Raw genomic sequence first — 22,050 nt, forward strand, 5'->3', positions numbered from 1 at the left:
TAACGATTTCAAGCAAACAGGTTCAGGAAATATGTTGTTGGCGAATGGGAAAGAAAGACATCTAATGAAACTGAAAGACAAGGAACTTGAGGAAGAAAGGGAAAGGGAAAGAGAATTGGAGAGAAAATCAACTCAAGATAACCCAACAACAAAGATCATTGATCACTTTACGCACTCCCATCCCCTAAGTTATGTTGGTACAGACTATCCGCGATTTGTCTGTGATGTTTGTAATTGCAGGGGGAGCGGAAAGAGATACCATTGCGTCCAATGCAACTTTGATCTGCACAAGACTTGTGCAGAAACCCCAATCGTCTGGCTCTTACACAAAATGCCCCCTAAAGACATTGAAAAATTTGGGATCCTCCATGACATCGATGATTCTTTTGCCCATCCCAATCACTTGCTGAAGGCGGAGTACAAGCAACAGCCTTTCAGGTGTGACCATTGCAATAATGTAGGGGATGGTCTTCGGTATCATTGTGATGCATGTAACGTGACGTTCCACCAGGTTTGTGCTCAGCACCCAACCAGGTTAACATCACACCTACACCCCCAACATGAGCTTGAACTCAAGCTCAGGCCAACTGCACAGGGAATACATTGTGAGCAATGTGGAGACAAAGGGAAGACTAATAATCGAATGTACACATGCTATGAGTGTGTCTTCTACATGCACCCTCAGTGCAGCCAGTTGCCACTCTACTTGCTGCACCCGCTGCACCCTCCCCACCCACTGTTGCTCAAGAGATCACGTAGTGATTTCCATTGCTGTGCTTGTTCGAGGTGGATGACAAATGAATGTAAGTACAGCTGTACACGATGCGGACTTGATTTTGATCTTACTTGCATCATGGAGAATTCAGTACTTGGTCTAGGTGATGTACTAAGACAGAATTACACAGAGCATATGATCAAGGTACTGCCAGTGGCAAATTTAACTTCTTCGTATGCTTCTATACGAGATCCTGATTATACAGCAAGTAATGATCATAATGTTTACATGCTTTCATTAAAAGCTTTGAAGCTCGCGCTTGGAGTCATAGATATCTAAGCTAGCATCCAACAGTTAACCACCCAATTCTACCTTTTCCTCGTTAAATGTTTGAACGAAAATTTGAAGTCTGGAAATTCAGAAATTGTTACAAGATATTCGAAACTCATTGTACCGTCTGTGGTTTGAAGCACATAGCTCTGTCATATCTTATGATGTAAAATACTATGAATAATGTAATATTTTTTTCAAGATTAATAAGAGCTTTCTTGATTGGTTAATGGGGTTTTAAATAAAGACATGTATTATATACTTATATACTATTAAAATGAATTGGTCTAAGTTGTACTCCTCAACCTTTTCACTTCCAATACAATAACATGACAAACTTCAATACTTAGCTTGTTCTATATATATATAAATATGAAAGTTTCTGATTACTATGATGAATTTTCTTCAGAAATCAGTATTGCACAATATGAAAGTATGAATATATTAAAGAATGCTTCTTTATCAATGAATTGGTCTAAGTTCTCCACCTTAACCTTTTCAATAACATGACGAGCTTGAATACTTAGCTTGTTTTTTTTATGTAAATGAAAGCTTCTAAGATGACTATTCTTCAATTAAATAAAACTCTTTCTCTATCTACCAGAAATTATTCCTTGAAAACTTTCAAAACACGTGTGCATCTTCCCTTCCAGTGGATAATGGTGGGAATGGGTTAATTTGAGAAGATAATCCAGCCAAAACAAAGAGTAGAAAGAAAAGAAACTTTCAGAAGATAGACATCAAGATCAGGTGAAGTGTGGAGTAGAGTTTAGCCACTTATTTATTTGAATCAGCAAGAAAATTGATTTGGGCTCATCATGAATTTTAATGGAATGAGAAGAAGCTTAGGATTTAAGCTCATACCTTATTCAGTGAAAAAGACACTGACTTTGCTATCACCCGATCAACAAAAGAAAAAGGTATGAGCTCAACGAAAGAGATAAAGAAGCGGTGATCAAATGATCGATCAACTATGGAAATCTCGATTGCGGTTAACATCTATCATACTAGCTTTTTCTGCACGCTATACTTGCGACGACATTTTAGACATAATTATTACTCGGTATTAAAGAAAATGAAAAATACAATTATGAAAATACATATCTACGTTCACCTTCATTTGGTCAGTAAGAAGTATTTAAATACTTACAAATAGTATCTAAAAACATTTTTAAAGTAACTATAAGTGATAAAATTGCATATCCAAGTAATGAAAAAACTAAAATTTTTTTGGAGTTCGTATTTGTGATTAATTTTGTATATGAGTTGTCTTTGTAATGAGAATGTCATATTTTTTTATTGTCTGTGATATTAATTTTTGGTAAGTTTTTATTACGAATTTTTTTAGTTGATTGGATCTAAATTTGATAGGATTGAATCTTTTTTATTGGCAAGTTTATGTGATTGACAATTATATGAGTTGATTGGGTTTAATAGAAATGTGGTTGAATTTTTTTTTGATAAGTTTATGTGTATAATGGTTTTATGTTGTGGAGGGGTGAATATGTGAATTCAAAGGGGACACCATTGCCCCCCTTGACTTATATAATAGAGATCAAGAATTTTCATCTCAGAACTATGTCAAAATGTTTAACAAATTCATAGCTGCCGCTTTCTTTCATTTCATAAGGGAATCCAATTTCCCAACCCAAGTTTCTTTTATTTAGAACATCTTGCCAGTATGCAAGAAAAACAGAACAGACAAGTACGAGTGTGTGTCGACTTCAGAGACCTAAATGCAGCTTGCCTTAAAGACTTTTCCACAGAAGGGAACAGTAGGAGTTAGGACTATCAAATACGAGAGGAATAACCGACTGCAGAAGAACAGCAACAGTAGGGTTGAAATCCTATTATCTAATTATAAAAAAGGAGTGGAAACATCATCAAGAACATTTCATTATAGACAATGTAGTGATAGAAAAGGATGTGCATTCCTGCGGACTAGCTCACCTGCTAGGCTGTTATTAGCCACAATACACATATACCCATTCTTCACTTGAGTTGCCCTCTCTATATATACTTCTGTCATCTTTAGCAGTTCAAGGATCCCGAACATTAACCATAAGAGGAGATATGTCATGGGTGTGGGGGGGAGAAAGACATGAAATGAAACTGAAAGATAAAGAACTAGAGGAAGAGAGAGAATGGGAAAGAAAAATGGAGAGAAAATCAACTCAAGATAACCCAAAAACAAAAGTCATCAAACACTTTATGCACTCCCATCCCCTAACTTATACTGATACAGACTATGCAAAATTTGTCTGTGACGGTTGTAGTTGCAGGGGGCTCGAAAAGAGATACCACTGTGCCAAATGCAACTTTGATCTGCATAAGACTTGTGCGGAAAGCCCAATTACCTGGCTCTTACACAAAATGCCCCCTGAAGACATCGAAAAGTTTGGAATCCTCCAGGACATCGATGATTCTTTTGCCCATCCCAATCACTTGCTGAAGGCGGTGTACAAACAACAGCCTTTCAATTGCAACCATTGCAAAAATGCAGGGGATGGTGTTCGGTATCACTGTGATACATGTACCTTGACGTTCCACCAGGTTTGTGCTCAGCACCCAACCAGGTTAACATGACACCTGCACCCCCAACATGAGCTTGAACTCAAGCTCAGACCAAGTGCATTAATATATTGTGAACAATGTGGAAGCAAAGGGAAGGCCAATAATCGAATGTACACATGTGATGAGTGTGACTTCTACCTGCACCCTCAGTGCAGCCAGTTGCCACTCTACTTGCTTCACCCGCTGCACCCTCCCCATCCACTGTTGCTTAAGAGAATACGCAGTGATTATCGTTGCTCTGCTTGTTCGAGGTGGAGAATGAATGAAATTAAGTACAGATGTACACGATGTGGACTTGATTTTGATCTTACTTGCATTATGGAGAAGTCAATACTTGGTCTAGGTGATGTTGTAAGACATGATTACACAGAAAATGAGATCAAGGTACTGCCACTGGCAAATTTAATTTCTCCTTATGAACCTACACGAGATCCTCCTCATGAATAGACCATTACAATGTCCACAGGATGTCAGGATATACATGTTTTGGAGGTCCTATTTGGAGCTATACATCAAGCATACAATTAAAAACCCAATAATTTTTCTTTCATTTCTTTCCTCCTCAAAAGGAGATCTCAAATGAAATTTGAAGTCTGAAAATTCGGAAACTGTTACATGATATTCGAAAATCATTGTACCGTCTCAAAACAAGAACATTATGGGATCCAAAGGAATATGGTTTGAAGCACATAGCTATGTGCCTGTGTCACATATTATGATGTAAAATATAATGATTGTAATTTTTCTTTCAAGATTTTTCAGAGCTTTCTGGATTGATTAATGATTTTCTGAACGAGTATTGCACAATATGAAAGATATGTATATATATTAAAGAATGCTTCTGTATTAATGAATTGGTCTAAGTTCTCCTCCTTGACCTTTTCACATTCAATAACATGAAAAGCAATACTTAGCTTCTCTTTTTATGTAAATGAAAGCTAAGTTTAAAATTATCAATTACTTGATTAGATAGATTAATGGTAGGAATTCAAGCAACCAAACTCCCCTATATACTTCCTTACTTCTAATCAACATTGAACTAAGCCGAACATCTATTCTAAACTAATCTAATCACCACAATTATTTCGCAACTTACAACTATTAAGCTAGAAGCATTATAAAACTAGAAGTAACTCATTAATTTCTAGTTAATCTAAACATATAATATCTTTATGACTAAATAACTAGTCTAAGTTATATTCTAGTTTGAACTTAAAACCATCTTTACAGCCTAAATTAAACTAGTTCTACTTATTGCTGTATAATTTAGACTAAGCTTAATCATATAACTAGCAAATATTTCAACTTAATACATAATAAGATAACAAATTAGGCATAACATTGAAATCTAAAACATACACACAAATATAACTCAAGTATCTAACAACATATAATCTTGAATTCAAACTATAAATTCAACAATTCAATCCAAACAATATCAATTCAAACCAACTATGAAATCCAAAACATAATCAGGAAATATAAACCCAATTTGAGAGTATAAGAGAAAGAGAGAAAAACTTATGAATTCGCGCGGAAATTCGCCTTTGAACTTTGGATTTCGCATCTACGTTCAACCTTGAATTTCACCCTCCTCGCTTGTGCACGCCAAGTATGGCTCGAAATCTCACGCTATTTCTCTAGCTTTAATCTCTCAAATTTTATGTGGAATTTGGTTGCATACTTATTTTCGAGCGCACCCAATTAATCTCACTTTTAGCCAAATGCAGTCTTTTAAAATAGTGACTTTGTAAATTACAGGCTACAACTTTTTTATTTCAACTAGTTATTATGCCCGGACTACGCACCGGGTAAGAAAAATTTTCATTTATTAATATTATAATTTAAGATAATAACACTAAATGTTATTTGGTCTAGTGGTTAAGACTTTAGTATATGTTATTGAGGTCTTGAGATCAAATCCTATATTATGCAATTTCTAATCTTTTTTATTGTTGTGGATTACATGGTGTAAAACTCCCTTAGGGAGAGCGCCACGTGGCACCATTTCTTGTTTGCGCACGCCTTTTAATATATTAGTATAGATTTTTTTAATTGCATATTCGAATAAACCAAATATTTTTAAGTTGCAGCTCAAAAAAACGTAAATATAGTTTGAATTTTGGCTGTAAATTTAAAAAAATATGGTTTATTTAATGCTGCTATTAAAGAGATTGAAATGAAAGGGTTGCAATCAACAAATTGGTCACTTTAAAAGAATGTACTATTGCACTTGGCAAAAGGAGTACCCAAAAACACGGGTTCTTGTCTCGGATAAATCTGCCTCCTTTTCAAGTAAACTTGATGAAAAGATTACAAAGGTAACGAATTCAATGACTTAGAAGCTCTAGACAATCCAATCTTTACCGCAAAGCTAAATCTCTATTACATAAGGGAAGAGGGGAGGAAGATAGTGTCCCCTCTGAAAATCGTAAATTACCTTTAATGATCTAATGGAATGTAAAAAAATAACAAAACAATTTAAAAACACTTTCTCATTTCAGCTCTAGTTAAAAATGGTATATGCACCAAATATTTCGATCAAAAAATTAACTAGACAAAATATCTAGGCTTTTTTTATAAGACAATATGATATGCATGATATCCACCTGAAAAGTCTAAAACACTCACAACCTTTGATACAATTTAAGGGACTGTTCTCCCCAACTTATTTCCAGTTAAGTTGAGCTCCATTCTTTTTATAACCATTTTGTTAAAAATAATTATCATGTTGGTCTAATTTATTTTACTAATTAATCTATTATTATTATTATTTATTTTTATATCATTATTATTATTATTTCTATATTTTTTTTTTATTTATAATTTTACTCATTATTATTACTATTATTGTTAGAAGGAACATGGTTTAGGTCAAAAGCACAAATAAACCCACGTTTTTTAGCCCATAAACTAATCAAATCGCGTCAAAACGGTTTATGATGCAATTTTGCGCGGTCCGACTCAATCATTATTTTTATTACTAAATATTATTATATTATTAAATTTAATTATTAAAATAGTAATATTAATTTACTTCTTATATATTATTATTATTATTATATCATCATCAAGTATTAATATATTAATACAAATAATATAAAATAATTATTATTAATTATCATTATTATCATTATTATCATTAATTATTATTATTAATATTATTAATTTATGATTATAAATATTATGTATTCATAACTATCATTTAAAAATATCCAAAATACTATTATTATTGATTATTATTACTTATCATTATAATTATTATTTAATATTAATATTATTATTGTTTAAATATTATTTATATATTTATTACATTCAATTTAATTCAATTCAATTTAATTCAATTCGGATGTTTTATGTCGAGGAGAACATACCCTAATTCAGTCAAACTAACTCATTATGTCTATTCTTTTTGTTCAATTCAAAACTTATTCACAAAAAAATATAATAAAAATCACACACAACCTTTGTTAGTTTTTTTAACTTTAGCGAATTAATATATCTAAATTCGTCTAACTATTATTCTTTCACATATTAAGTGTAATCATAAGTATAATACGCATAGGATATACAATAGAATAACAAGTTTTGACATTAACGCACGCATCACGTGCATATAGACTAGTTGAGACAAATACAAAACTACTTAGATGTAAAACAAAATTTATTAACTTCCAACCAGTTTTGCCCAATCAGTATAGATATAAACGTAATAATGTTCATATCAACATAGTAAGTAGTGTGTTATCTCACGAAAGTACTTGCTTTATCCCATTTTATTTGTCAAAAATTCTTTTAACAAGTCTCGAAATAATTGTCAAGTTTTCATTATTAAACAACATAAACATTTAATGTGTCAGTAAAGTTAATTCTGATAGCCAAAAGTAATGTATAAAGTGACAAATATAATAATAATTTTATTGTTATTTTTTAAAGGAAAGAAATAACTAGGGAGGGTCCCAAGACAAGGGTCACCATAAAAGCATTATTGTGGATGACCAAAGAAAATGAGACATCAAGTAACTCGAACCATTAGTAAGATTTGGAGTAGCATGTCCTCGATAAGTCATCCAATCAGCAACATAATTAGCCTCTCTGAACACATGATGGATCTGGACGTCCTAAAAAAACTTCAAATCTTCTTTTGCATTTGAAATAAGAGAGTAAATAGCCCCAAGAATTGTCCAAATCCTTTTGATAGACTGTATAACAATCAAATTATCGCCTTCAATAATCAAATAGTTTTCATTATTAAACAACATAAACATTTAATGTGTCATTAAAGTTAATTCTGATTAGCCAAAAGTAATGTATAAAGTGACAAATATAATAATAATTTTATTGTTATTTTTTAAAGGAAAGAAATAACTAGGGAGGGTCCCAAGACAAGGGTCACCATAAAAGCATTATTGTGGATGACCAAAGAAAATGAGACATCAAGTAACTCGAACCAGTTAGTAAGATTTGGAGTAGCATGTCCTCGATAAGTCATCCAATCAGCAACATAATTAGCCTCTCTGAACACATGATGGATCTGGACGTCCTAAAAAAACTTCAAATCTTCTTTTGCATTTGAAATAAGAGAGTAAATAGCCCCAAGAATTGTCCAAATCCTTTTGATAGACTGTATAACAATCAAATTATCGCCTTCAATAATCAAATTCTCAATCCCAAGTGAAATAGTATATCTAATACCTTCCCTAATCCCCAAGTTTATGCAACAAAGATAGAAAGGGTTGGATCCAAGACTTAGCACCACACCACCAACACTATTTCTAATGACGAACCCAAAAGAGGTTTGACCATAATGAATACTCTTCTCTTTATGAGAAGAGCCAATACCATGAACTAACGGAAAACAAATACTAGCCTCCTTACTAATATTAACTAAAAAAAACTTTCACCATCACACTAATCTTTCATGGAGAGAAACTTTCGTCTCGAAAAGTGACATTATTTCTAGCTATCAAATAAACCACCAAGTAATTGCAACAACCAAGCCAACACCGGAATCCGGTGAGTCAACGTCGGAAATGAGGTTAAGGTTGTTTTCAACAAAAAAAAATTTCATTAAGATTTAAACTTGTCCAAAAAAATTTAAAAGATTGCCTTTCGCAAAAACTATTTTTAAAAGGTTGTCTCTAAAAAAAAAAAATCAACAAAAAATAATAACGAGGTTTTCAATAAACTATTAACTATATCTACCAGAAAATAGAGAAAATATTCCTGAAAACTTTCAGAACACGTGTACATCTTCCCATCCAGTGGATAATGGTGGGATTAATTTGAGAAGAAGATAATCAGCCAATTGAAAGAGAAGAAGAAAAAAGGAAATTTTTAGAAGATAGAAATCAAGAGGCAAAGCAGGGTGAAGTGTGAAGCAAAGTTTAGCCAATTGTTTTGTGGAAGAACATGTCTGCTTCTCATGTATCCGCTTCCTTCAACCTCTCCATCTATGGTTTTTCCTCGTCCTTTTTCTCTTCCTCTGTATTTATTATTTTATGGGATTTTTCACAAATGTGTGATTTTTTTTTTTTTATAAAAATTATCTTTTATAATTGTCACTGCAGATGCATGTAACCCAAATTCTCCAAGACTTTGTACAATTTCAAGGCTACCCACCTCAAGTTTTGCTCGAAATGCTACATCTTTTGTCAGGGGTTCTCCACTTGGTAATTATACAATTGAATTATTATTATTGTGTGTTTTTCTGTTGCTTTTTTCTTATTGTTTGTTCTAAGTTTTGCTCTGAAATCAATTTGGGAATTTCATGTTTTTGCAATTTGGTAGTGAGCTCATTGATTGAATGTGTCTGATAGTGAAATTATTAGGATTGCTTGTTTAGTTTAAGAAGTGGTGCAAAGGGTGATAGGCTCTTGAGTTTTGAACCCAAGAATCGAATTGCAATGTGGTTGAAATATTAGAGCTGATCAACCAATCAGCATAACTATTTAGCTTGAACGTCGGACGATTTTGGGGGATTTAGGCATGATTTTTTGTGGCTCGAAATGCATTTTATGTGACCTGTCGATTTTACCGGAGTTGAGCAGGAACTTTTATCCTTAACTTTAGGCCCGAAATGGCTGTGATCAGCTCAAGGTTGATTTTGTTGTTTGCCATGGGAAAAGGGTTTATGGTGAAAGGTGAGAGGCTCTATGAGATTGAAGTGAAGTGGGTTTAGGAAAAAACGGAAGGGACTGTGTGAAAGCAATGGTTAGATAATGAACTAATGATGTGCTGAATTGAAAGCAGTGGACCTTGGAGGGGGTCAAATGAGGCCTTTGAATATATTATGTGAGATGTTGGCATCTTTTGCAAGATTTGCTGCTGTTAAATATCAATAGATGTATTAAAGTACTTTTTGGGGTGTCCGGAAAAATGTTTTCATATATCTTAACATAGTAGTTGATCTACTATGAGTGGATCTCTTATGCTACCTTGATGGGTGAGTGACAGATCTGATGGAGAGAGGACTGGACAACTATTAAAAAGTAAAATTGTGAAATTTCGTTATACTATACTTATGATTGGTTGGACAATGCGACAATTATGTTCAAATCAAAGAAGTATTAGTTATTAGGGGATAGGAAATAAAAGCAAATTATGTGGAGTTTATCTAGCTGATGAAGATATGATGAATGTGCTTTCATTGACATCCCTTGCTGCCAAGTATTCATGCATAAGTTCGAGTTTTTGATGTAGAGCGAAATTCTGCTGTTGTAGCATACTATATGAGAAAAGGCCAGAATCGACCTGAAAATTCATGGAGTAAGCTTATATGAGCATTTCATCTTATGATCCAAATTCGGCTCTTAATCCATGATCCATATCCGTTCATGGAGGAGGGAGTATGAAAGACAAAAGTGACTTTAAAGTTCTGCATCATGGTGAATGATGCTTTAATAAATAATAGGTTCAAGCAATTTTATGTCCTTTCTCACATTTCTACCCCCCCCCCCCTCCCCCCCACCAAAGAAAAGTTTTGTATTCTCTTTGCTCTACCCATTTAGGTTCACAGAGTTAAAGGAGAAAGTGTGGTATGGGCCATGAATTAGATAGTAATATTTTATCATGTGGACCTAGTCTGAATAAGGAACTAGGCTACTCATTTGAAACAATCCACTATGGAAAATGGGTAATTGAAGACAGGGAGCACAACAACTACCAGGAGTAAAACAAGTTATTGGATATAGTAGTTTGGCTATTAATTCTGGTCATTTTTCTGGTACCTCGCCCCCTAAAAAAGTCGGGAAAGGATGCACTAGTTTAAAATTTACCACTTTTACATGCATCTGCTTCCCTTTTTGAGGGATATCAGGTGTTTGCAAGGTATCTTGCCAATTTTGTAACTGTATCTAATTTGAGTAATTGATATTTGATACTCTATGTTTGTCTATTAAGATGTTATAGATTTTTTAAGTTTGAATTGAATAGTCCTGAGCTGGCAATTTATGTTAGTAATGTTTTGCAGTTATACGGACAAGCTCTGCTCAATTGAAGCCTGCATCCAAAGCAAACTCAGCTTCTATAAAGTGCGAGCAAAGTACAAATGAGGGGAATGGCTTGGATGTATGGTTAGGAAGGATTGCAATGGTTGGCTTTGCTGTGGCAATCACTGTTGAAGTATCAACTGGCAAGGGGCTCCTTGAGGTACAGAGTGCCAGTTTTCATCACATTAGCTTCACCAGAAATGAGTGGCTCATTCTAACATATATATTCTTTTGGCATCTCATCACTCCTTTTTTCTCTATACCCAATACGACTTTTTCTGCATATTATACAATGTCCTTTTTTCATCATTTGAACAACATTGAATTCGGGAATCAAGTTGTAACTGTATTAATTGGCTGCCATAATGGCTTTTTTATTTTCCCCTGTCACACTTCCTACGATAGGGTTGGCCCTTTGATTCCCTTGTGTACACTAACCTGATGATTGGTGGACTTTATGTGTCATAGACTTGAGCTTGAGATTCCTTCTCCGCTTGACACTAACCCTGATCAACAAACTAGCACCTATAGTTATCATGTGACGGGAGATGCAATCGCTATTTTATGTACTCCTTTTGTCCCAAATTAATTGAAACGTTGCGTTTTAACACAAAAATTAAGGAAGAGGAGAGAGATAGAAAGTCATGAGGAACTTAGTCTTTTTTGGATGAGGGGAGAGATACACGTATTCCATGTAGGAAAATAGGTATGTTTTGATGATCCAGATCATGGTATCAACACAAGGCCGCATCGTATCGTATAGCCCGTGTCGTAAAGGTTTCAAAAGTACCGAACCGATATTACCCACATCGCAAAGGTGTAAAAACCGCATTTTAGGCGGGTTGTAGGGATTTCTCATGGTTTAAGCCGATTCTTGGCGGTACAACAACCGTATCATCCCCCTTCCCGCATCACCGTGACAGTTACTACGATCGTGACCGAAACCGCATTTTCGAACTATTATCCAGATACAACCCAAAGAAGGAAAATGTTTCAATTAATTTGGGATGTAGGTTGTAATGGATAAGGTGGAACTCATTCGAAAGATTATATTTCTCTACAGTTACAACAGAAAATAGCCCTGACACAAGGTTGGCATGTCTGCATCATTGTAACCACTAACTGAGTTCCCTTGGTCCCTATATTAAGTAACATAGAATAAAGGAAAAATTAGTGATGATGGTAAGCAGAGATGTAATTTATGGTTGAGATTAAGGCAGCTAGCTAGGTTGCTGTCATTTCCCTTTCATCTGTGAAACAAGGATTCATGACATTGACTAATTCTTCAAATTCTCTGAGCTGGCTAACAGGAGCTGAACCTTTCTGAAAGCTTTTACGGTCTATTAATCAACACTCCTGATTTCATTTTCTGTAACACTAGAATTTCTTGAATAAGTTCAAAGTAATTGTACTCCATTAGCTAACTTTTTAGGTTGTGGCTCTGGCCTATCAGTTCATTGTGATTTGGTGTTTAGCGGTATATTTATGCCACACAAGTCTTTCCTAAGTTTTTCTGTCGTTTCTAGCTGTCTTTAGATGTACCTTTTACATGTTCAATTGAAGATTTTTTAATTCATCATAATTGTTTTCAATTTGGTAGTGTGGTTAAATGATATATTTTCCATGCCTGGCAAGTGAGTTTCGAGTTTTTTTGTCACGGTCAAGTACATTTCATTCATATGAGTAGCTACTGCAAAGTGTTAGCTCTGATAATTTGCACCTAATCTGCAGAATTTTGGGGTCACAGGCCCGTTGCCAACTGTGGCTCTGGCAGTCACCGGACTGGTTGGTGTTCTGACTGCTATCTTCATATTCCAGTCCGCCTCAAAGGATTAAATGCAAGCAGCTGTCCTTGCTCCCTGTAAATTTTGTTATTTTATCTAATTTTTTCAGTTGAATTATGGATTCATTGACTGCAATTCAAGCAGAAGAACTCGTCTTTTTGTAAAAAGTACAGAGTTAATGTAAACATATCTGCTTTAAAGATTTTGCTGAATCTTAAACCGTCTTTTTGGCTATTATATTGTATATAATGGTCCATTGCATGAATAGTTCTATTATTTTGTTACCTTTTCCCATAACCTTTACGCTTCTCCAGAACAGTGAAGCAAGATATATTCTGAAGCATGTGAGAAATGTACCCTCCAACTGTTTGTTCCTTGGGAGAATAAAGTAACAGTTGGTCTCATACTGTATTACTGAAAATGGTTCATATACTGTTGTGATCTGTTGAAGATGAATACGCAGGTGATCGGTAGCTTTGCGGCTATGATGGCTGATTATTAACTTCAACTGTGTGCTTGTTTCAGCTGGGAAAATGAAATTAATAATCAATAGCTGATTAAAAACCTTTGTTTATACTAATATATATAAATAGACCATGTGAAGAAAATCTTTTGTTCTGTTCCCTTTCTAATTATTAGTTCCTAGACAGAGTACTAGTCAACATATATTCTTTTCTTTAGAGAATCCAATTCTGTTGCCTTTCTTTTACCGGTATATATAACTTGCAGATTGTGAAGGTATGATCATTGAACTTTTGAGGTTTCTCTTTCCTTGTTTTGGATCTTTCATCTTCTGAATTCTCCACCTTGTTGGGTCTTTTTATTGCTCCCATGGGCTTAGGCAGTTCCCGTCTTATGAAGAGGCTCGTCTCTAAACGTCAGATAAAGCTACTGATGGTCGGCCTTGATGCTTCTGGAAAGACAACGATCCTTTACAAACTCAAGCTCGGACAAGTTGTACGGGCAATGCCCACTATAGGTATTTAATCTGTCAAAACTCTAGCTTTTGTCAGCATGCATCACATACTCATTTCTGTCTCTTTCTTCTTCTCTAATCCGCTATCTCTCTCTCTCTCTCTCTAATGGAGAGAGGAGGACAGGGGTGTCTATTTTCTCTTACCAATTAGTATCAATATATATTTCTCAATTTTCATGATATGCCTTTTCTTCCTCATGTTCAAGATTTTATGTGCATCTTTCTTCTGTAACAAGAAGAAGAAAAAAACTAAAATTTAATGTCCTATTTTGATCAGGTTTCAATGTGGAGACTGTTGAATACAATAATCTCAACTTTGCTGTGTGGGATCTTGGTGGACAAGAGAAGGTATCTAGATATGATTCTTGCCCATTTCTTCCCCTTCCCCATCCTTCTTAAGTAGAAAAATGAGTTCAAAAAAGGGGAAAAACGAATAGTAGACAAATTCCGTCTTTTATGAACATTCTTCATCGTACACTTTTCCAAATCTTTAAGTTCCTCCATTCAGACTGTACTGGATGTCCTTTTGTTCCATTTTATAGTTATTATCCCTCCCCTCCCCCCTCTTCTTTTCTAAAATAAATTCTTCTGCGATTTAAAGCTTAAGTTATTTACGTAACTGAATACCACAATACACAGAGAGATATTGACATTCATTCCCTTACTAGCTCTTCTGTGATTCACAAAACAAAGGGTAAGAATGTCGATACACCTCTTTATTTTTGTGGAGAATGGTTAGGTGAATATTCTTTTTCCCTTTTCAAATGAGCAAGAAGTGCGCTTTTCTGTATCCTCCGTCGCAAAATGAGGGAACACGACTAACAATATTTGTTCCTGTCTGTTACTTAGATTCGGGCGTTATGGAAACATTATTATCGGAACACCCAGGGGCTCATTTTCGTTGTAGACAGCACTGACAGAGGAAGAATTATAGAAGCTCGTAATCAGCTTCACAGAATTATCAGTGAGGTTAGAGAAAATTATACTTTAATCTTCTTGTTGGTGATTTATAATTATCACAAGCACAATTTTTGAAATTATTTTCACTGTAGCAGGACGAACTGTGTAATGCAGCAGTATTAGTATTTGCCAACAAACAAGACCTTCCAAATGCTATGCCAGTCTCAGAGGTTGCTCACAAGCTTGGGCTACATCTTCTTCGTCATCATACATGGTATAACTTTCATTCTAGATCTACTTAGACCGAGTAATTGTTTCATAGATTACACAGTTAGTCCTTGTTCACTTCATCTTAAGAATCATAAATTTCAATGCCGTAAAAAATTGTATTAAACAGCATAAATAACTTCATATTCCCCTTGTTTCTCAATAAGCTTTTAGACTTGCTGAAAATAGTTGTTTCACAATAAGTTTAGCATTTGCATCGTTACCTTATCTGGAGTTTGTTCTCTGTGTTTCTCTCCCCTATCACATAGCTTCACTTTTCAATCTATCATTCTCAGTCTCCGCTTTCTTGTTTCTTGTACCGAGAAAATAATATAGTTGTACAAGAAAAAAATATAGTAGTGAATGAGTAAAAATCCGTGTTAATTTTAAATATCAATAAAAATCAATTATAATAAGCGATGTCGTGTTTGCTTTGTAGGCATATCCAGAACGCTTCCGCCATATCAGGTCTCGGACTCTATCAAGGTCTTAATTGGTTATACCAAAACCTCTGTGACAGTTCTAAATGAGGGAGGTTTTTTTCTTGTGGTTAGTTTTTCTGCATGGATAAAGGCAGCTGATGAAGGAATGCGAACGCATCAAATGGATACTATATGCCTTTCGTACAGCACTAAAGTGTTCATAACATTGTGTAGCCACTTTTAAAATGTTGTCTCTTTTTTTCTGTTTAGCCTTTTACTAAAGTTGCGTTTTGGAATCTAGATATTCTTTGTAAGAGCTGACAGAAGATGATGCTTTTTTTTTTTTCTCTTTTGGCTTGTTTCTTAAGTTAGTAATGTGTAAGTTGATCTAGCATGTTGTATACCTAATTCATTCTCCATGTATTGACGTTTGAAACAACTTTTCTTGTTTCATACTAAAGTTGTAAATTCCAAATTGACAAATTTGAATAAGCTTGAGGTATGTGCAAGTTAAAGAGATCAAAATTTGTCCATGTTTGATAATCAAATATATTAGCTTGTTGAGCAATATAAAACAACTTAACAAGGGTAGAAAACCTCAATACTATTTGTTTATTTTGTGAATGAATTGAGGATGAAGTGAGAGTTTAATGGAAGCTCGGCTAGTTGTGGGTCGGTTCAAGTTCGAGTTCGGTTCGAAAAGCTTGTGAACAGACTCGATCACATTATTATATATAAAAATAATGTATTACAGATGTATACATAAATATTCTATATATTACACAATAATGAACTAACCGTTTTATTGTCAAAACAATATGCTCAAAAAACAAAAATATTAAAAAAAACAATATAAAAAAGACGAGTAAACTAAAGATAATAATCGTTCAAACTTGTTCGTGAACAACTCAATCAACGTTTGGTCAAATCTCAGCTTGATTCATCAAATTTCGAGCTCACCTCAAATTCGAATAAACTTAAATGAACATGAGCCGAGCTAACAACAGTACGAAATCGACTCAACCGATAAGCATCCCATTCATACCCAACCCACCTCGGTTAGACCTCCCATACGAAGCTAGGGTTGACTAATCCATCTCACGGGAAACTCACGTTTTGCAGGTTGATCTCCATTATTGATTATTCCACATCTTGGATCTCCCCTAGTGATACGTGAACCCCTTTTTCCCTACACAAGTTATATGCAGTCAGACACACACACACTCAAATCAGTACATAGAAAAAAGCGTCGGTGTACTTGCTCATTTTCTTTCCATTTCATTTCCCTTGTAATATTTCCCTATTTCATTTATCTCTTACGTTTCTCCTCCTTTTTCTTAAATCCCTAATTTCGATCTCATTTCTCTCTCTTCTCCAATTCCTAAATTTTTCTGCAATTTCGAGTGTGAGAAGCAGAGAGAAGAGAGAGAAAGAGAGCGATTTTCGACGATAATGGAGAAATCTACGGCCATGTTTATGGTGGCCGTTGTTTTCTTGTTTTCTAGTGTTGTTCAAGTGAGATCTGACGCTTCCGATCATCGCTACAAAGCTGGAGAAGCAGTTCCTCTTTACGCCAATAAAGTTGGCCCTTTCCATAACCCTAGGTTTGAATTTTGTTTCCCTCTTTTTCTTGATCTGCCTAATTTTTGCTATTTAAATTAGGTTATATGACTCAATTTTACGCGAATAATTACTTGGCGAATCAGTGATTTGTAGTGATCTAGTGGATCTCACACTGTAGTTAGCGACTTAGCGATAATATGTAGTACGATCATTGAAATGAGAGCTTGATTTTAAGCTTAGTGTAAATTTTTACACTATTTAGTGTGTTTGATGTAAATTAAGATAATTGACTAACTAATTTTGTGTTGTGGATAAGATGTGATCTTGAAATTTGGTAAAAAAAATTATTCGTGCTTTTCAGTTCATAATGCTGTTTGTATACTAATAATGAAGGAATTGAGGTTCTTTTGTGGTAAATGTCGTGTTTGATTCTTGTAAAAAATATCGTCTTTACCTCTTCAGAGAATGTTGTCTTAACTTATGGCCTCCATTTTGGTATATCCGCTCTCTATATATGGTAAATGCTTTATCAATTAGGTAGAGGGCTAGTTATGTCTTTGTTTTGTGGGGATACTGCGTGGACATAGAAATGCAAGGCTGGAGACTTACTAAATTTATCCATCTATGATCTAACATTTTAAGAATCTAGATGCATTATATTGAGTTTTGTACTGAAGATTCTAGCCATAGAGGTTGAATTTTAGCTCTACTTCTAGAATTAAGCTTATGCATACTGTCTGCACCACGACACGCTAGCCAGTCGCTCTTCCGCCCCCATAGTAGGAATTTAGCGGCAGCCTGTTAATGAGCATCGAACTACCATCACTGAACTAATAAATGCAATTTTGCAATCATGCTCTGAAGCTAAGTGTGTATTGTCGCTAATATTTTATAATGCATATTATTCTCTATTGTAGCATGTTGGAGGTTCTTATATTATCACCTTGTGAGCACAATCTAATAGTTTTTTTTCCTCAGTGAAACATACCGGTATTTCGATCTGCCTTTCTGTGCCCCAGGTACAAACTAGTAGATATTTGTTCGCCACTTTGCACTTGTTCTTTAACTTAGTTTTTGAACATTTTGTTTGACAAATGTATTGTGTTCTATACTGCAGATCATGTGAAAGAAAAAAAGGAAGCTCTTGGTGAAGTCCTAAATGGAGATCGTCTAGTCAGTGCTCCTTATAAACTTGATTTCCTAGTGGATAAGGATTCAGAACTTATATGCAAGAAAAAAATGTCAAAGGAAGAAGTGGTTAAGTTTAGAGATGCAGTATCAAAAGATTACTACTTCCAAATGTATTATGATGATTTGCCAATTTGGGGTTTCCTTGGTAAAGCTGACAAAGAAGGGAAACTGGACCCGAGCGAGTACAAATTTTATCTGTATAAGCATATTCACTTTGACATCTTTTACAATAAGGACCGCGTCATTGAAATCAATGTTCGAATGGATCCTAACTCTTTGGTGGATATTACTGAGGATAAGGACATTGACATGGAATTTATGTACACAGTAAAGTGGAAGGATACAATCACCCCTTTTGAGAAGAGAATGGATAAATATTCTCAATCATCTTCTCTTCCTCATCATCTAGAAATTCACTGGTTCTCTATCATAAACTCATGCGTTACTGTACTCCTCCTGACTGGATTTCTTGCCACAATTCTCATGCGAGTTCTCAAGAATGACTTTGTTAAGTAAGAGTTGAAAAGTCCCCCTTCATCTCTTCTTTTTTACAGTTCTGTATCTATCCTTGATTTCTTGTGATAATTTTATTAGTCTCTCTTGCCAGCAATTAAGTGATCAGCACTAGATTCTTATACATTTTGTAACTTTGTTTATGGCAAAAGGTATGCACATGATGAGGAAACAGCTGAAGATCAGGAAGAAACGGGATGGAAATATATTCATGGTGATGTATTTAGGTTTCCAATGTACAAATCGCTGCTTGCAGCTTCTCTGGGATCTGGCACCCAGCTTTTTACTCTGTAAGTTTCTAGTGTTCTTGTTCTTTTAACTAATTTTTATAGGATTTATGATCTAACATTTACACACTTTCCCCCCCCGCTATCAGTACTCTTTTCATCTTCCTACTTGCATTAGTAGGAGTGTTTTACCCATATAACCGAGGAGCCCTGTTCACGGCCCTTGTTGTCATTTACGCTCTCACATCTGGAATTGCTGGCTACACTGCGACCGCCTTTTATAGCCAATTGGAAGGAACAAACTGGGTATGAGCTGGTTTTCTCTTTTTCTTTTGTTCCTTTGAAACAGATAATTAAAAAGGATGCTAAAGATGAGTCAGAACGAAATATGAAGAGATTAGAGAGTATCAAAATAGTCAATTTTTGTGTGATCTTATTGTGATGCCCTTTTTTTGCAGGTCAGGAACCTCTTGTTAACCGGGTGCCTGTTCTGTGGGCCTCTGTTTCTGACCTTCTGCTTCCTGAACACAGTAGCAATTGCATATACTGCTACTGCTGCTCTTCCTTTTGGCACCATTGTGGTGATTCTTCTTATCTGGACACTTGTGACATCACCATTGCTTGTTTTGGGTGGAATTGCTGGTAAGAATAGCAAGGCTGAGTTTCAAGCTCCTTGCCGCACTACTAAGTACCCCAGAGAAATTCCACCACTTCCATGGTATCGCAGTACTCTTCCTCAGATGGCCATGGCTGGATTTTTGCCTTTCAGTGCGATATATATAGAGCTTTACTACATCTTTGCCAGTGTTTGGGGCCACAGGATTTACACTATATACAGCATCTTGTTCATCGTCTTCATTATTTTGATTATTGTGACTGCTTTCATCACTGTGGCCTTGACATACTTCCAACTTGCTGCTGAAGATCATGAATGGTGGTGGAGGTATGCACTAATCTTCTAGTTTCTGCTGTCATATATCTTTGTTGAGTTCCGTGACTTTCACTTTGGCATGCTTTTAAAGTTCATTTTAATGGAGATTGGGGATTACACTTGAACACAACAATATTTTCATGTTTCTTTACTCTGATTACAGTGATTATTTAGCAGCACAAAATGCATAAATACAGAAAAAATGCAATTTTTTATTTCCAGTAATTGTGATTGCTTATGCTAGTCTTCTCTCATATCTTGGTGACCTTGTTATATTAATGACTTTTTAGAGGAAAACACTTATTTCCATGCTGCTCAATACTTGTTTAAAGCAATACTTATTTCAATAAAATGAAAATACTTGTTCCCAAGATGAGAATTGGACTCTAAAGTGTAGAATTTTTTCATCTAGATGAGCTTTGTTCTAATCTTATAGCTTAAAAGCACTTGCTAAGTGCATATATGTAAGACTTGTAACATGAATCTACATTATGTGGAACATGAATCTTGTACCATAGTCCTTCTAAGGTGTCTCCTTGTGTACTTATCATAACTTATGGACAAATCATCCGTTGTTTATTGATTTGGCACTTTTTTTAAAAAAAAAAAAAACACTAATCTTGTAATCCACTATCAATCTTGGCACTTTTTTTTTTGGGGGGTTGGGTGGGGTGAGGTGGGGTTGAATTATTTACGAAATTGTGCCAAAATAAGTTGACCCTATATGTTGTGGAGGGTGGATTATGGAATTTTGCTGGACGCAGCTTGTTACTTGTAAGCACTTCATTGCCTCTCTGTGCTACTGTGCCAGAAGGTGCAGTGCTCATGACGTGTGCTAAACTTTATTTAAGGTGGTGCTCTGTGATAGAACTTAGAAGGTCCCAATTCCCATGGCCATTTTGTCTGAGTTTGTAGATGTGATCTCTATACTGAAACAAAGTGAATGGATACAACACATTTTGATGGAAGTAGTTTGGTTCACTTTGGCTCTTGTAAGGTTGAGGCGCATGTTCTCCGATCGGAATTTTACATGTTTGCGCATGACCAACACATGAGCTTCTACGATTTCTACATTATTTTTGGAAGGTTAAATCTGTTTTACTCAACTACCGTTGTGTAAATTAGTGTCTGTAAGGTACTTGCTTGTTTTCAGCTGTCCAATGCCTTGGATGTCTCCCATTTTTTATCCCTTATAAAACCGTTCTGACTTGTGCGAAAAGATTGAACCCCATCATGGGTGGGGGCGGTCACATCTTCCTGTGGCATAGCAGTTTGTGATATTAACTTATTGTGTGCTTTGTGTCGCAGGGCTTTCCTATGTGGTGGTTCCACAGGTCTATTTATCTATGGCTATTGCTTATATTACTACTACGCACGTTCTGATATGACTGGTTTTATGCAAACGTCGTTTTTCTTTGGCTACATGGCTTGCATTTGCTATGGCTTCTTCCTCATGCTCGGAACTGTTGGTTTCCGTGCCTCACTCCTGTTTGTCCGCCATATATATCGGTCTATCAAATGTGAGTAGATAGGCAGTGTGAGTTCTGGTCTGTGCCGGTCTTTTTCTTCTCCGTTCTCCCTCACCGGTGATGTTCTGGCATTGTAACGAATTTATGATCTCATTAAGGGTAAGTATTATTGTGAACTTGCTCTCTGCCATTGCAGTTTTAGCAACATACGAGATGACGCTCCCTAGTACTCTTCCTTGTATGGTTTAATGAAGAAAAAATGTCAAAGTAGGAGAATTATGTCTTGTAGTAGATTACATGAATTGTACTATCAAATTTTATAGATTTTTTGACACTAAATTGCACAATATCTGATGAAATTTAAAATTTGTTTGGATCATTTCCTTCATTGCAATGCCTCTTTTATGACATTCTCTTGATTTCAGCAAAGTAGTTTAAATATGTTTAAATAAGTTCAGGACTAACAATTTAAGTGATGTTTAAGGTTGTAAGAGTAAATTTACAATTCTATAGAGCATATTCCCTCAGTTTCATTTTAATCTACACACTACACTTACATTTTTCACCCATGCCAATGTAAAACTTTGAAGACATATATCTTTGATTTTGTATTTGTAAAAATTATGAAAAGTACATATTAATAAAATACATACTAAGACGAATCTAACAAGATCTCATATGATTATATTTTTATTTAT

At 35.0% G+C, this 22,050-nt stretch overlaps 3 protein-coding genes across 3 annotated transcripts; all 3 read left to right on the forward strand.

The window, feature by feature from the left end:
• Positions 1-331: 331 nt before the first annotated feature.
• LOC104905083 (uncharacterized) lies at positions 332-1,054 on the forward strand. Its single transcript, XM_010693524.4, has one exon. The coding sequence runs from the start codon at positions 332-334 to the stop codon at positions 1,052-1,054; it is 723 nt and encodes a 240-aa protein (XP_010691826.4).
• A 7,790-nt stretch (positions 1,055-8,844) lies between these two features.
• On the forward strand, positions 8,845-15,909 carry LOC104904964 (ADP-ribosylation factor 1). Its single transcript, XM_057392314.1, has 9 exons — positions 8,845-9,077; positions 9,190-9,291; positions 11,091-11,269; positions 12,841-12,942; positions 13,653-13,872; positions 14,147-14,217; positions 14,719-14,838; positions 14,925-15,043; positions 15,476-15,909. Exons 1-9 carry the CDS (start codon positions 9,032-9,034, stop codon positions 15,564-15,566), a joined length of 1,050 nt encoding a protein of 349 aa, XP_057248297.1. The 5' UTR covers positions 8,845-9,031; the 3' UTR covers positions 15,567-15,909.
• A 748-nt stretch (positions 15,910-16,657) lies between these two features.
• LOC104904965 (transmembrane 9 superfamily member 2) lies at positions 16,658-21,731 on the forward strand. The gene is made up of 7 exons (XM_010693401.4): positions 16,658-17,062; positions 18,000-18,040; positions 18,139-18,724; positions 18,878-19,015; positions 19,102-19,258; positions 19,411-19,895; positions 21,192-21,731. The coding sequence occupies exons 1-7, from the start codon at positions 16,911-16,913 to the stop codon at positions 21,409-21,411; spliced, it is 1,779 nt and encodes a 592-aa protein (XP_010691703.2). The 5' UTR covers positions 16,658-16,910; the 3' UTR covers positions 21,412-21,731.
• Positions 21,732-22,050: the final 319 nt, after the last annotated feature.

Source organism: Beta vulgaris, chromosome 9, assembly GCF_026745355.1.
Source record: "Beta vulgaris subsp. vulgaris cultivar EL10 chromosome 9, EL10.2, whole genome shotgun sequence".
Lineage (NCBI taxonomy): Eukaryota > Viridiplantae > Streptophyta > Magnoliopsida > Caryophyllales > Amaranthaceae > Beta > Beta vulgaris.